The sequence below is a fragment of the Carassius auratus genome, chromosome 2 (genome assembly GCF_003368295.1).
Source record: "Carassius auratus strain Wakin chromosome 2, ASM336829v1, whole genome shotgun sequence".
In the NCBI taxonomy this organism is placed as follows: Eukaryota; Metazoa; Chordata; class Actinopteri; order Cypriniformes; family Cyprinidae; genus Carassius; species Carassius auratus.
The window spans coordinates 6661166-6674962 of NC_039244.1; the positions used below are offsets into that span (position 1 = coordinate 6661166).

The 13797-nt window shown below is 37.2% G+C and overlaps 2 protein-coding genes across 5 annotated transcripts; both read left to right on the forward strand.

Annotated features, from left to right (window-relative positions):
* Window positions 1–704: 704 nt before the first annotated feature.
* LOC113114336 (protein FAM102B-like) lies at window positions 705–7603 on the forward strand. The gene is made up of 7 exons (XM_026281251.1): window positions 705–907; window positions 3207–3304; window positions 3681–3788; window positions 3861–4056; window positions 4154–4290; window positions 6395–6458; window positions 6689–7603. Exons 1-7 carry the CDS (start codon window positions 873–875, stop codon window positions 6729–6731), a joined length of 681 nt encoding a protein of 226 aa, XP_026137036.1. The 5' UTR covers window positions 705–872; the 3' UTR covers window positions 6732–7603.
* Window positions 7604–8503: 900 nt separating this feature from the next.
* LOC113114347 (pre-mRNA-splicing factor 38B) lies at window positions 8504–13766 on the forward strand. 4 transcript variants are annotated; one of them, XM_026281260.1, is made up of 6 exons: window positions 8504–8937; window positions 9563–9631; window positions 9769–9920; window positions 10202–10262; window positions 11555–11787; window positions 12603–13766. In XM_026281260.1, exons 1-6 carry the CDS (start codon window positions 8728–8730, stop codon window positions 13345–13347), a joined length of 1470 nt encoding a protein of 489 aa, XP_026137045.1. In that variant the 5' UTR covers window positions 8504–8727; the 3' UTR covers window positions 13348–13766. The 4 variants fall into 4 exon arrangements, with proteins under 4 accessions (XP_026137045.1, XP_026137057.1, XP_026137051.1 ...); XM_026281272.1 differs by having other exon boundaries at window positions 8856–8937; window positions 9563–9641; window positions 10202–10276; XM_026281266.1 differs by having other exon boundaries at window positions 8856–8937; window positions 9563–9641.
* The last annotated feature ends 31 nt before the right edge of the window (window positions 13767–13797 follow it).

The following is a 13797-nucleotide window of genomic DNA, read 5'->3' on the forward strand; positions in this document are numbered from 1 at the left end:
TAACCTACAACTTGTTTGTTGTTTGTCCGATCACCAAATGCAGACATGGTTTTATGTTTATGCGGCGTGATGCAACGCAACGTGTAAAAAGACGGTATAAAATCATTATAATCAGTAATTTTGTCCCCACTGGATGCAATAAATGCTTTGTCTGTAATGGGTTTTATTGGTCTCATCGCACCGGGACACAGCATCACAGTATGGTAAGGGGCGTAACCTTTCTGTCACACGTTTGAGGTATTCGACCAATCAAAGCACTGGAAAGCTGGCCAATCAGCATACACCTCGCTTTTCTTTAAGATGAGCTTTGTGAAAATCTATGCATTTCAGAAAGGCAGAGCATAGAGGAGCAACAATAATGTACAGTATGTGGAAAATAATGAATTTTTTTTTTTTACCTTAAACCGCATAAGCACATTCCATTACACCAAATACACAAAATAATGCTCTTTTTTTTTAAATGTCATATGACCCCTGTGAGTTGTTAGTATTATTATGATAATGAAAAAAAAAACATTATTAATGACATGATTATTATTATTAATTAATATTCGTAATATAATAATTATTACAATTAATTAATGCAGGTTATGTTATATTTTTTATTATATTTGAAGTTGTAATTTTGTAATTTTTGTAACAATAATTACAAAGTAAACAGAATATTATAAGTAAAAAAAAGCTTTATATTGGGTTTTCTGAGAAGTGGCACCACTTAAAAATACTTTGTGAAAATACAATTTATCACACAATTCTGTGGTATCTGATGTATTTAATGTTTTCAGAGGTATTAATAAGATATACAATCTGCTTTATTTCATACTGAATATGTATGTAACCACATCTCTCTCTTTCTCTAGTTAATAATCAGTATGCAGCTAATGTCGGGTGATCCCTGCTTTAAAACGTAAGTTGTCTCTTAATTAATTTTAAAGTGTTTACATTTCATATTCAAATCAAAATCTTCATCCTTCTGAAAATATGAAATGTTTTTGATGTTTTGGTCTCCAGCATTACACAACCTGGTTTATTTAAGTTTAACAAGGGATACAGAAAGACCATGCTGGTCGAGCAGCACCAAACCAGCCTTAAATTCATACTGGTCAACACTGGTCTTTTTTTAACAGGATTGTCGCTTATGTCACACAGAGTAACCCAGCAGGTCAGAATGACCTTGAAACTTTGTGCGACAACAGCAGACACAACTGCCGTGATGCCTTTATATTTGTTCGCGTGTCCGTGTGGCTGTGTCAGAGTGCTTGTGCCAGTGTTTTTCTGAAACCAATGTCTAGGACCGCATGAAGACAGGAAGTCTGGTTCAACCACTTCCTGGTGATGTTTAGTAAAACAGAGGTGACAGTCAGACACAGAAGTGTCTGCAGCTTGAAACTTTGATTAATGTGGCAGGTTTACACAACCATTCTAAAGTAAGCAGTAAGGTTTATGTTTGAAAGAAATTAAAAAATACTTTAATTCAATTGATCAACAGTGACAAGTAAAAATCCTCAATAAGGTGTGTTAAAAATTTTGCAGATTTGTTTTTAACACTGAAAATAATAATAAATGTTTCTTGAGCAGCATATCAGCATGGTAGAATGGTTTCTGAATGATGAATATTAGTAGCAGCATAGTAATGAAAAATGTTACATTATTCAACACTGGTAATATAATAATGTTAATGGTAATAGAAAATAACATTTACAGCATCTATGATCAATAATTAACATTAAAACATTTATATACAGGGATTTTGTTATGTTGGTCTGAGTTTGTTCAGATACAGTGTTGCTTGAAGCTGTTTACAGTTGACGCGGTTTCAGATTAGAGTAATTATGTGGATGTGTTTGCGTGTATGTTGAAATCTTTGACATTTATCCTGACATTTAGAGGGGTAATATTCGTCATATCACATTACCCAGAAACACTGAGGTGTGCTTCCTGTTACATAAGTGAGTTGGCAACAATCTCCCATTAAAGCAACACATACAGTGTGAAATAAGTGAAAATAAACCCCCAAGAAGAGGTGGGTTGGTGGACGGGTGTGTGTATTTACTCCCACTTCTGTCGTCACAAACGTGTGAATCAAGCTCTAGTGAGAGTTGTGTCATCCCTTCACTGTGGATGGTTGTCAAAAATAGTCATACACATTTATAAAAATAAAAAGGGTTTGGTGGTGTGTCCCAAAATTGTGTGTTTGAGGCCTACAGGAGTGTTATCGGGTGTTTGTGGGAGTGCTCATACTGCGCCTCAAGTGCTTTAGCTCTGGCTAGTGCGTCACAGTTTTATGTCACTGTCAGTTTTAGAGACACTAAAAACAGTGAAATGCCAGATTAGAACTTTATGGATTAATATCCCTCTGAAATCTGTCTTTTATAGATTTTACTTTCTCTGGAAATATTTGTATATAGTTTATACTTGACCTGGCTGGGTTCAGCTTATTAAAAGAATAATTCTATCAAAAATACAATTCTGTCATCATTCATTCAACCTTATTTTTCAGACCTGTATGACTTTTTCTTTCTAAATATTAAAGGATTAGTTCACCCAAAAATGAAAATTATGTCATTAATGACTCACCCTCATGTCATTCCAAACCCGTGAGACCTCTGTTCATCTTCAGAACACAGTTTAAGATATTTTAGATTTAGTCCGAGAGCTCTCAGTTTCTCCATTGAAGCTGTGTGTACAGTCTACTGTCCATGTCCAGAAAGGTAAGAAAAACATCATCAAAGTAGTCCATGTGACATCAGAGGGTCAGTTATTATTTTTGGACCAAAATGTATTTTCAATGCTTCAACAAATTTTAACTGACCCTCTAATGTCACATGGACTACTTTGATGATGTTTGTATTACCTTTCTGGACATGGACAGTATACCATATACACACTTTCAATGGAGGGACTGAGAGCTCTCGGACTAAATCTAAAATATCTTAAACTTTGTTTCGAAAATGAGCGGTCTAACAGGTCCATTAATGACTTGGGTGAACTAACCCTTTAAGGCTCTCAATTAAAGAATTGGGAGCCTGAGTTAATTTAAATATTTAAATAAATTTGTGTAAATATATTTTGTAAAAATGTTTCAGTTAAGAATATTATATTGAATACAATGTGATTTTGTGTATGCAACAATGTCTTATTTTGATGATTTGTTATGTTTTAGTTTGTTTATATGTTTTTAATGGAGATATTTTTGACTCTCCCAGGCCTCCATCCACTGCAATGACGATTGGTTTTCCAGGAGAAACAGAGACATGTCTACATGAGGACAGAAGAGGAGAGACGCAGAATGCAATCTATACAGGTACCTCCACAATCATCACACAGAATCATTGCCTTTATATACCGGTCAAGTTTGGAATAATATGTTTTTTTATGTTTTTGAAAGAAGTTTCTTTTGCTCACAAAGGCTGAATTTATTTAATTAAAAAATAAAGTGAAAAACTTAATATTGTGAAATATTATTCTATTTAAAAATAATTGCCTTCTATTTGAATATTTTAAAATGTAATTGATTTATATATTTTTGTGTATTTGTTTGTATTTGTTTGTATTTATTTTTAAAACTGTAATTCCAAACTTTTGACTATGGTAGTGTATGTAATATTCTTAAAGAACTGATCTAGTTCACATTTCAAAAATTTCACTGATTTTTTATTTTTATTTTTTTCATCTTCTAGAAAACCCAGGAAAAATTGGCTTCAGTCATGGTTCTGTTCCAGATGAACTGGGAAAGTGTGGTCACTCAAGAACCGCCAGCTACGCCAGCCAGCAGTCCAAGCTTTCCGGTCTGTCCATTCACATCAAATGTTTTGCATGATAAAACATCATAATATTGATCAGTCTGGACATTCTTGTAGGCTACAGCACAGGTCACTCACGCTCCTCCAGCCTGACAGAGTTCTCTCATCGGAGGAACTTGTCTGTGGGCAGTGCCTCCACTGGGGTTGGCAGCCTACCAGAGCCCAGTGAGGACAGAGAGTCTCGCACACAGGCTTGCACACCTTTACCCCACCACTTAGCCACACCGTCCCACAGTGGGATCACAGCCAACAGGTAAACATGTGTTGTGTGCATTAGCTCTTCCTGCAAAATGTGTTCTTAGAAAAATCTTTGAGTGAAGTCATTGACAAAATATGTGTTTGTATTTTAGGCACCCTGTAAAACAGGATTCGGTTGAGTCTCAGCTAAAGCGAGTGGATGCTACCAGAGTGGATGCTGATGATATCATTGAGACAATCCTACAGGGTCAAGACTTCAGCCACAGCATACTGGACTCTAGTAATGAAGGTACCATTAGAAAGCACCTTGATGCATGTAGCATTCAAAGTCCAGGTTGTTTACAAATCCTTTTAAAGGGTAAGTTCACCCAAAAAAAAAAAAAATAGCCCATAAATTACTCACCCTCACGTCATCTTATATGACTTTCTTCTTTCAGACAAATCCAGTCAGAGTTATATAAAAAATTGCCTTTGATCTTTCAAACTATTTAATGCCACTCAGCGGGTGTTACATGCATCAGTCCAAAAGAAGTTAAATAAAAAGTGCCCATCCATAAAAAAAAAATGAAAAGGTTTCTCACATGGCCCACTGGGGTTGAACCAAGTCCTCCTTTAGTGAACCGATGCGTTTTGTAAGAAAAATTTCCATATTCAAAACGTAATAATCACTTTAATGTAGCTTGCACCAACAGTTGTACACGGAAGCAGTTTGATGCATTATAAGACATTACACTATTGTTCAGAGGTTTGGGTTTGTAAAGATTTTTTATATTTTTGAAAGAAGTCCCTTATACTTAACATGGCTGTACCATGGCATTTATTGGATTAAAGATACAGTAAAAACGGGGAAATATTATTCCAATAAAAAAAAAGTAATAATAACATCATTACTCTGCTCATCAGTATCACATGATTCTTCAGAAATCATTCCAATATGCTGACTTCCTGCTCAAGAAACATTTCTTATATTATCAATGATGAAAACTGTTGGGCTGCTTAATATTTTTGTGGAAACTGTGATACATGTTTTTAGGATTCTTTGATTAATAGAAAGTATATATATATATATATATATATATATATATATATATATATATAAAATGCCATGTGCTTCTACAAGTATATTTTGAATAGCATCCTCCCTGAAAATATGTTTAAATTTAAACATACTTTCCATCCCCATAACACCAGGCTGTGTTCAATGGCTCACAGACGGACACACGGAAACATTTTGTGCATGACCAGCTAACACAGACCTTCCACTGTCCCATTGTAGTGCCCAATGCATTCACTAGACACAAACTCTGGATAAAGAAATTCAGAGATTTGTTGTACCGCAGATGCTCAGTTGCACTTTAATATGCACCATATTGTGGCTTTGTAAGATGAATGTTTGCTATGGTTACTGCTACCGTCTCAAACAAACAGATGGTTAAATTTCCCCTCTTCTCTCTCTTTCTGACTCATGGATAGACTTCAGAGAGAGCAACCTTAAACTTGCAGTTACCACAACATCTTTTCTTTTGGAACCAAAGCTGTATATACACACAGGGATTTTTTAAGAGAATTATTTTATGTGGATCAACGCTGCATTTATTTGATCAAAAATAAAGTAAAAAAAGGAATAGTGTGAAATAATATTACAATTTAAAATAACAGTTTTCTATCTTTTGAGTGAAGTTTGAGTGATGCTAAGCCCAACTTTTGAAGGGTAGTGTGTGTGTACAGTTGTTAAATTTTACATGCACTTTGCAGTATCTGCAAAATGAAAATTATTTGACCAAAATAAGAGGGATCATACAAAATTTTTTATTTTTTATTTAGTACTGACTTAAGATATTTCACATAAAAGACATATAGTATAGTCCACATAATAGTTGAATTTATAAAAATGACCCCGTTCAAAAGTTTGCATATACTTGATTCTTAATTCTTCTTGTTGTTACCTCGATGATCAACAGCTAGTTAGTTGTTCACGAGTCCCTTGTTTGTCCTGAAGTGTCCTCAACATCCTTCAGGTCCCACAAATTATTTTGGTATTTGAACCCTTTCCATTAATGACTGAATGATTCTGAGATCCATCTTTTCACACTAAGGAAAACTGAGAGACTTGTACGCAACTATTACAAAAGGTTCAAATGCTCACTGATGCTCCAGAAGGAAAAACGATGCATTAAGAGCAAGGGGTGTAAACAATTCAGAAGCTACAGTAGATACTTGCATGTTTCCCAGATCTTCAAATGCAAAAAGTTTTCACCTCCAGGTGCTTAATGCATCGAGTTTCCTTCTGGAAGTATTATTTATATATATATATATATATATATATATATATATATATATATATATATATATATAATATAATATAATATGGATTTTTTTTGCTGTTGTTGCAGAGGAGGGTCTGCGACTGTTTGTTGGGCCAGGAGGCAGCACTGCACTAGGCTCTCAGCACACCAGGTGAGATACTGTACATTATGTAAATTTCCTGCTGCAAGGTCACCACTGCAACTGGCATTCTCCACTTATGCCGTCCTTGTGTGATACATGGCCATTGTGCTTAGCATTATGCGAAGCAGATTATAGGGATGTATTTTGTTACACGAGCAATATCATAAAATTGCAGACTGTGGTAATGTAATTCTGTAATGAAATGTAATGCCCTCTGTCTCTCTCTTTCCATGATTCAGGGTTGGTGCAGGAGCTTTTGAACAGGTGGTTATAAAACGCTAGACTGAATGTCCGTGGGGGAAGGTGATGTAATATCCTGTGTCAAACCAGAGGACCGCAGTTGTCACAAGCATCAGTTCAATGCTGGGCTCCTGACACATTGATGGGCTCTAGGAATTTGTGGAATCACTGCTCCCCCTAGTGGTAAAGTTCTGAAGACAGACAGAAGCTTTGCTTTAGCTCAAAGTAACAGGAAATACTTGGATTGGTATTGTTTTACCAAATATAGATGGTTATAGTTCTCACAGACATTTAAAAAAAATGCCTGGAACCACTGGTGGACCTGAAAAGGCATTTTGCAGACTCAGAGTAAGGACTATTTTTTATATAGAAATCAGCTTGTTTAAATCCACTGAGATGGACTGATGCACTTTGTATTGTCTGATGTTTACTTGGTTGGATGCTGCTAATTTGAGGGGGGGGGGGGAATCAAGTACCACTGATTTCAAGTGGACAATCATAATTGTCATTTTGTGAGGCCATAAATGTAGTGTAACAAATGTGTAACGAATGTGTAACAAATGTGTTGATTTAAAAAAAAACTGTATAAAAATACAGTAAACAGGTGACAGATGGTTTGATAAACACGTGAGTTCTCTAAGATCCCAGTTTGTGAACCTTTTTGTCAGCATTAACAAGACTCAACCACAAGTTGCCCAGGGATGGAGACTGCAAATAGCAGTTTGTTAAAATGGCATAATACAAATTCTATTTATAGGCATTCCTTTTCATTTGAGGAAAAAGCAGAAGACCTGAGCCATTCAGGATCAATGTGTTTGTTTTTTAAAGGTTTGTAAATGAGGGGGATTTTATACAATTTATTACTTCAAAAATGTGTTTGAATAAACTTGCCTATTTTAAAGGCTAATTATAAAGGCTGTTTATCATATTTCATATTATATATTACAAAACTGTAATATTTTAAGAATGTATAAGGGAAAAACAATTTATGTGTTCAGGCTTTCTAATACTGACAACTGTCAGACTACAGAAAAACTAAAGGAGTAAAAGAAATAAAGATTTAGGATATATCTGATGTTTCAATACATTAAGGTCATGAAGCATATACCTGTATGCTTTAAGACAAAATGCTATATATGAGCTTCACTGTAATATTACATTTTAAGAATACATTAGATACTTTGTGTAAAAATGAAAAAATAAAGTGTTATATAATTAAAATATTTCATTCGGTAGTTTTGATTTGTTGCCATACTGGGTAGAGGTCTGCACATCTGAAATAAATGTTGTTATAATTGAGCTGGTGATGCAAAATGTACATTTATATGATTTTTTTTTAAAATATATTAAGTTAGAATACATGTCCTGTAATCGCAATAAACATCTTACAAACATGCAGCCTTAGCCTTAAAATAAATTTAGAGCATTACTGCAACACAACACCAAGAAACATGGTAAAATGTAAGTGCTTTCAACAATATTTATATAGACTCAGCAAGACAGGACTCTGCAGTCGAGTACAAGACATATCAAACCACGCTGGAGGACCGTGTTGCCAAGTACTCTGTAAAGCATCTTCCTAGGCAATTCAGTTAGCGTTGAACTTTTCGCCACCCTGAAGGGTTAGACGAACCCCGTTTTTGTTATTTCACATTGAAATTCTTAGATATTTTTATGAATGATTTTAAATACAATGATTAAAGACGATTTGTAAATGCAGATTTTTATAGGAGTTCCCTAATTTTCAAAAATAAATATTTTAGTATGACAACTTGGCAACCCCAAGCCTTGCATCCCTTTCCGCCGCCCCTCTTCCGTGCGCCATCTTGTTCTCACAACCAGCGTAGCTGAACGCTTAGCGTGCTTTTCGTAACATCACAGAGAACTGGTCAAAACGATCCAAAATCCAATTTGAATGAATTAAGAGACGACGGTTCGCCTCACGCGCACCTCGTCGAAGGCGTTGCCGTAATATTTGTTAAGGTCAACTGTCTTTTTCTTTAGTTTTGTAATTTAATGGCGTTGTGAAAGAACTGCCATGGCGGTTAGTCAGCAGCAACAACAGCAGCAGGCCGTGAGCAAACCGGCCGGCGGGAAACACGGCAACGTTTTGCCGTTATGGGGCAATGAGAAGACTATGAACCTCAACCCGATGATCCTAACAAACGTCCTGTCTTCGCCCTACTTCAAGGTCCAGCTGTACGAGCTCAAAACGTACCACGAGGTGGTGGACGAGATATACTTCAAGGTGGTAAAATGAACCAGGGCCGACGAGCGAGAAGCCCGCGATTTTCTTTTTTGTATTACACTGGCATTGAGTATTGCTCATTGTTTGTTATTGCTTCTATTAGTCTTAAATAGTTGTTAAAGAAGCTTTATTTGCTTTTAATTTAGTATTAACGTTACGTGAGCTGCAGTAACGTCAGATCGTATTAGGCCATGGAGGCTAATTGTGCTAACTTAGTTCAAATTAAATAGGTTAACTTAAAAATGAAACCCTTGTCATTAACACACCGAAATCTTATTCCAAACCAGAATTATTGACCTTCTTTAGTATGATACTATTAGACCTATTATTAAAATTCATAGTTAGAGTCTTTGGTGTTAACGATTTTTTATTGTGACTACCAAAACTACAGCAATTTTGTATTAGCCAGCACTGTTGCAAAATAGACTGAATTAGACTGTAAAATCTTTTGTCATTTTAATTGTTTTTCTGCTATTATAATTTTTAAGTATTCAATGTAAGTTCTAGAATATTAGACTACCAGTTTTGCAATCGGGGTTCAAATAAAGGTAAATGTGGGATTTATAGTTGTATTTCTCCTCTAGTCAGTTGCTTGGTGTATGACTGTGACCGGTTTCCTTTTTAGGTCAACCACATGGAGCCATGGGAAAAAGGCAGCAGGAAGACCGCGGGGCAGACAGGAATGTGCGGAGGGGTAAGTAGAAGTACGTGCCTTGAGACCTACTCGACTTCATCCTCCCGTAAACTTTGTCACTTTGATTAATGCAAGGGAGAGATTCATTAAAGCAGAACATAAGTTTAGCTTCAAGTTTCGTGATTGTTGTCTTGCAGGTTCGAGGAGTCGGGACAGGTGGGATTGTGTCCACTGCATTTTGCTTGCTGTATAAGCTCTTTACACTGAAACTGACCCGCAAACAAGTGATGGGTCTCATCACTCACTCAGATTCACCCTATATCAGGTCACTGGGCTTCATGTACATCAGGTATGAGGTAGAACACAACATGAACTGAGCTGGGTGTTTTTTTTTTTTTTTTTTTGGTAAATGTTTCAGAAGTAATTTCATGTTTTGTTTTCATTTAGGTGAACAACTTTGAATAATCAAATTCTAGCATTGATTTTAGCAAAGGAATATGAATATGTAGAGCAGATGTACCCAAACTGCTGTGTATTAGATAATTTCATAATTACTTGGGTCAAGCCACATTTTGTTATTTTCTGGTCTCGATGAACACACATTTATAATGTCAAATCTGTGTATTGTAGGTATACTCAGCCTCCTCCTGACTTGGTTGACTGGTATGATGAGTTCCTTGACGACGAGGAGGTATGTCACCACGGGTAATGACTTCATCTCTCTTATTTCTGATGTACCACGTTTTAACCAGAAAGCTTTAGGCCAAATGCTGATTGTGATGCACATAGCTGTCCTTCAACCTTTGACCTCATTTAACTTAATGTTCCTCTTATTTGTATTTATGGTGGCAAGTTTAGCCAAGACATCAGATGACTGGTTTCTTACTCTCACTGGGTATGCCATGTCTGTTCTGAGATCAGCACAATCTTTTAGCAAATGGTCCTTTGAACTAGATATGAAGTTTCATGGTGATTTCTCTTAAATGTAAATTGCATGCAATATTCATTTATCCCAGATACGTGTGTATATGGCATTATGCCTCCGTGATTCGTAGAGACATTTATATTTGATCGTAAATATCAGACATGCATTACTGGTTGCTGTCTCATCTCTTGTGCTCCTGCACGCTCACTCTTAATTTATAGTTGGGGATATATTATCCATTTTAAAAATAGCCCAGAAAAAGTAGATCTTACTTGCATCGAGCAGACATTGCTGCCAGGCCTGGTGGTGGTTGTTATGTGTGTCTCTGGCTGACTGCCCTGTTCTCTCTCCCAGATTGCCCCTGTGATGCGGGTGGATTGGATATAGGGTGTGCTCCACACTCTTGACTGGCGTTCGTGAGTGCAGTTAGACAAGCTCACCCACCCACTCCACCCCTTCACACGCAACGGTACAGCGTATATATGTCAGCTGACCTGCCGACCTCCTCTGCATCGCACCTATGTTGATGAATGCATAGTAAGAGACATTGTGGAAGCAAATTATTTTGATTCTCAGTCATGCAGATCTGTTGAAAATTAATACAATAAACTGCATTTTCTATAAAAAGTAAAGCAGAAAGACTGGAAATGTAACTTGTCTGTTTTTTTTGTAACGATCCCACTTATATTAAAGGTGCACTAAAGGTCCATTATGAAATGGCACCTTTTTTTGCTAGTGATAAAGGTATTTGTACAATGTAATATTGCTATTGTATCCATGCTGATTATTTGTTATTATAAAGTCTTAAGATGACGGTCAGTGAAACAAACATCAGAATGACTAGGTGCACCTGTCAGTACTAAATATTAAGTCAGGTGAGAGCAGAGGTGAAGGTTCAGTGTTTGGACATCACAAATGAAGCATATTATTCAGGACGGTGTACAGTCAAATTATTAGCGTTAACATGTAAACCAGAGGTCGTGCGTTATCTTTTACTCTGACGGAGTGTGTTTGTGATTGTAGTGTTAATGGTTTTGCTCCTTTGTCTCTGTGATCAGGAGTTGGACGTGAAGGCTGGAGGAGGGTGCGTAATGACAATTGGAGAGATGCTCCGCTCCTTCCTGACCAAGCTGGAATGGTTCTCAACATTGTTTCCAAGAATACCCGTTCCTGTGCAGAAAGCAATCGACCAGCACATGAAGAGCCGACCACGTAAACCCCCGCAAAAAGATGAGCAGGATGAAGAGGAGGCAGCTGATTCAGGAAGGCATGGAGATAGGCGCCGTTCCAGGTACATTTGTTGTGTGTGGGTGGGATGAGATTATTTGGCTAATCAGATCAGCAGTGATCAGTGTTTGTGGTGGTGTTTGAACTGTAGTAAGTTCATTTTAAAGAATCACCAATAATTTTGAAATGACTTGCTATTCGAGATGAGCCATAACTACTCTGTAAATAAAATAAAGGTTACTGGATTGTTTTACCAAAAAATAACATTTCAGTTTTTGTACTTCATGTTTAATTCAAAGTGGTACTTGCCATTTCTTTGTAATTGCTTGTATATAATGGGCATTGTTGGATTTAAGCCCATCTTATTTCTTGTGTTATTGGTTAATGCTGGTGCATGTCAGACAGCTGCAGTGTATTGTAACCATATTGCTAGAGTTCTGTTTTTTGGTGTGGCGACTGTTAATGCTCGGTATTTGATAAGTTTCTCCTTGGTTTGTATTTGGGTGGCTCATGAACGTGCTCCCAGCAGCATGTAGAATGTAGACAAATTTTCCACCGAGACAGATATGACTAAAGTCTGCAATCTCATGTGAGTTTACATCACTTTAAACATTATCAAAAATATGATTACTTTGTTTGGAACTGTAGCAGTTAGCCCAAAACTTTGTTCCCTTTTAAAGAAATGTACACACAGTGCTCATTTCTGCCGAGTTATGCTTGTCTGTATGAGATTCAGTCTTTAATATATAGTACCTTGTAATGTTGTGATCTGAATGCAGGGAATAGAATTGTTGTTTCAGAATCACCACTCTCTCTTATATTTTGTTCACTGGTATGTATTTTCTATGTTAAATAATTGTTTTTTATGTGTGTCTTTAGGACACCTAGGAAAAGTCAGAGTCCCAGGAAATCCCAAAATCGTTCCCGGAGTCGCAGCCATCAAAGAGAAAAGCATGGAGCCAGCTTTGATGGTGAGCTGGAGAGAGAACGAGACAGGCAGCGAAAAGAGCGGGATGGAAAGGACCGAGATAGAGATAGAGACAGAGACCGGGAAAGGGACAGGGAGAGAGACAGAGACAGACGACGCTCCAGAACACCAGACCGAACCACAGAACGTCGACGCAGTCGCAGCAGGGAACCACGCCGGAGTCACAGCACCAGTAGAGAGAAGCGGAACGAGAGGAAAGAAAGAGATAAAGAGAGAGAGGCTGAGAGTGAGAGAGAGCGTAGCCGCAGGAAAGACAGAGAGCACCATAAAGATCGAGAGAGGTCAAAAGACAAGAGGAGTAAAGGAGATGGGGAAGAGAGGAGGCACAAAGAAGATAAGGAGGATAGAAAGCACAGGGAAGAAAAAAGGAGCAAACGCTCAAGGAGCAAAAGTAGAGAAAGGAAAAACAAAACTGAACGATCTAGCAAGAAACGCTCTCGCTCGAGCAGCAGGAGCAGGCAGGAAGCAGGTGAGGAGAGGAACAGGAAAAAGGAGCACAGCCATAGTAAGGAACGCTCACACAAGCGCAGTCGCAGCAAAGAGCGCTCACACCGTCGAGAATCCAGCAATGGGCGAGAGCATCCCAGTCCTGAACCAGGAGAAAGAACAAACAGTGTTCAAGCAGATTCTCCCTGATCCAAGTCTGTCTCCATCTCCCTCTCCTCCTCTTTACCAGTACCTCTCTTATTACTTCATGTCTTTCTCTTTAATCCTCCCGTGTACCACTTTTGTTAAAGTAATCGGAAAAGTCTGGACTTTTTTTTTCTTTTTTCTGCACTGTAAATTGCCACTTGTGTAGACACAAAAAATATTTTCTGTCAGTTGTCCATTACAGACGTCTGAACTGAAAATGACATTTTAAAATCCCCTTTCTCCCCTAATTTGTTTTCAGAATTTTCACAAATGGCGTTGTACATAGAGCTCAGAGAATGTTTTAAATTTCAACAGAGCTACCACAGAGTTGAGTTTGTGGCACAGGTTGCTGAAATCTGCTGACATTGTGCTGTTTCATTGCTCTGTTACATCTCGTTTTCTAATAAAATTCTTGTATGGAACAAGATTGCTCAGTTGTATATTTTTGCTATC

Bases quoted from the DNA above. Each gene is read 5' to 3' on its own strand.
- LOC113114336 (XM_026281251.1), top strand. From the start codon at position 873: ATGCAGCTAATGTCGGGTGATCCCTGCTTTAAAAC. The intron at 3,789-3,860 runs GTCTGTCCATTC...ACATTCTTGTAG, and splicing joins CCAGCAGTCCAAGCTTTCCG to GCTACAGCACAGGTCACTCA. The intron at 4,057-4,153 runs GTAAACATGTGT...TTTGTATTTTAG, and splicing joins AGTGGGATCACAGCCAACAG to GCACCCTGTAAAACAGGATT.
- LOC113114347 (XM_026281260.1), top strand. From the start codon at position 8,728: ATGGCGGTTAGTCAGCAGCAACAACAGCAGCAGGCCGTGAGCAAACCG. The intron at 8,938-9,562 runs GTGGTAAAATGA...TTTCCTTTTTAG, and splicing joins TGGACGAGATATACTTCAAG to GTCAACCACATGGAGCCATG. The intron at 10,263-11,554 runs GTATGTCACCAC...CTCTGTGATCAG, and splicing joins AGTTCCTTGACGACGAGGAG to GAGTTGGACGTGAAGGCTGG.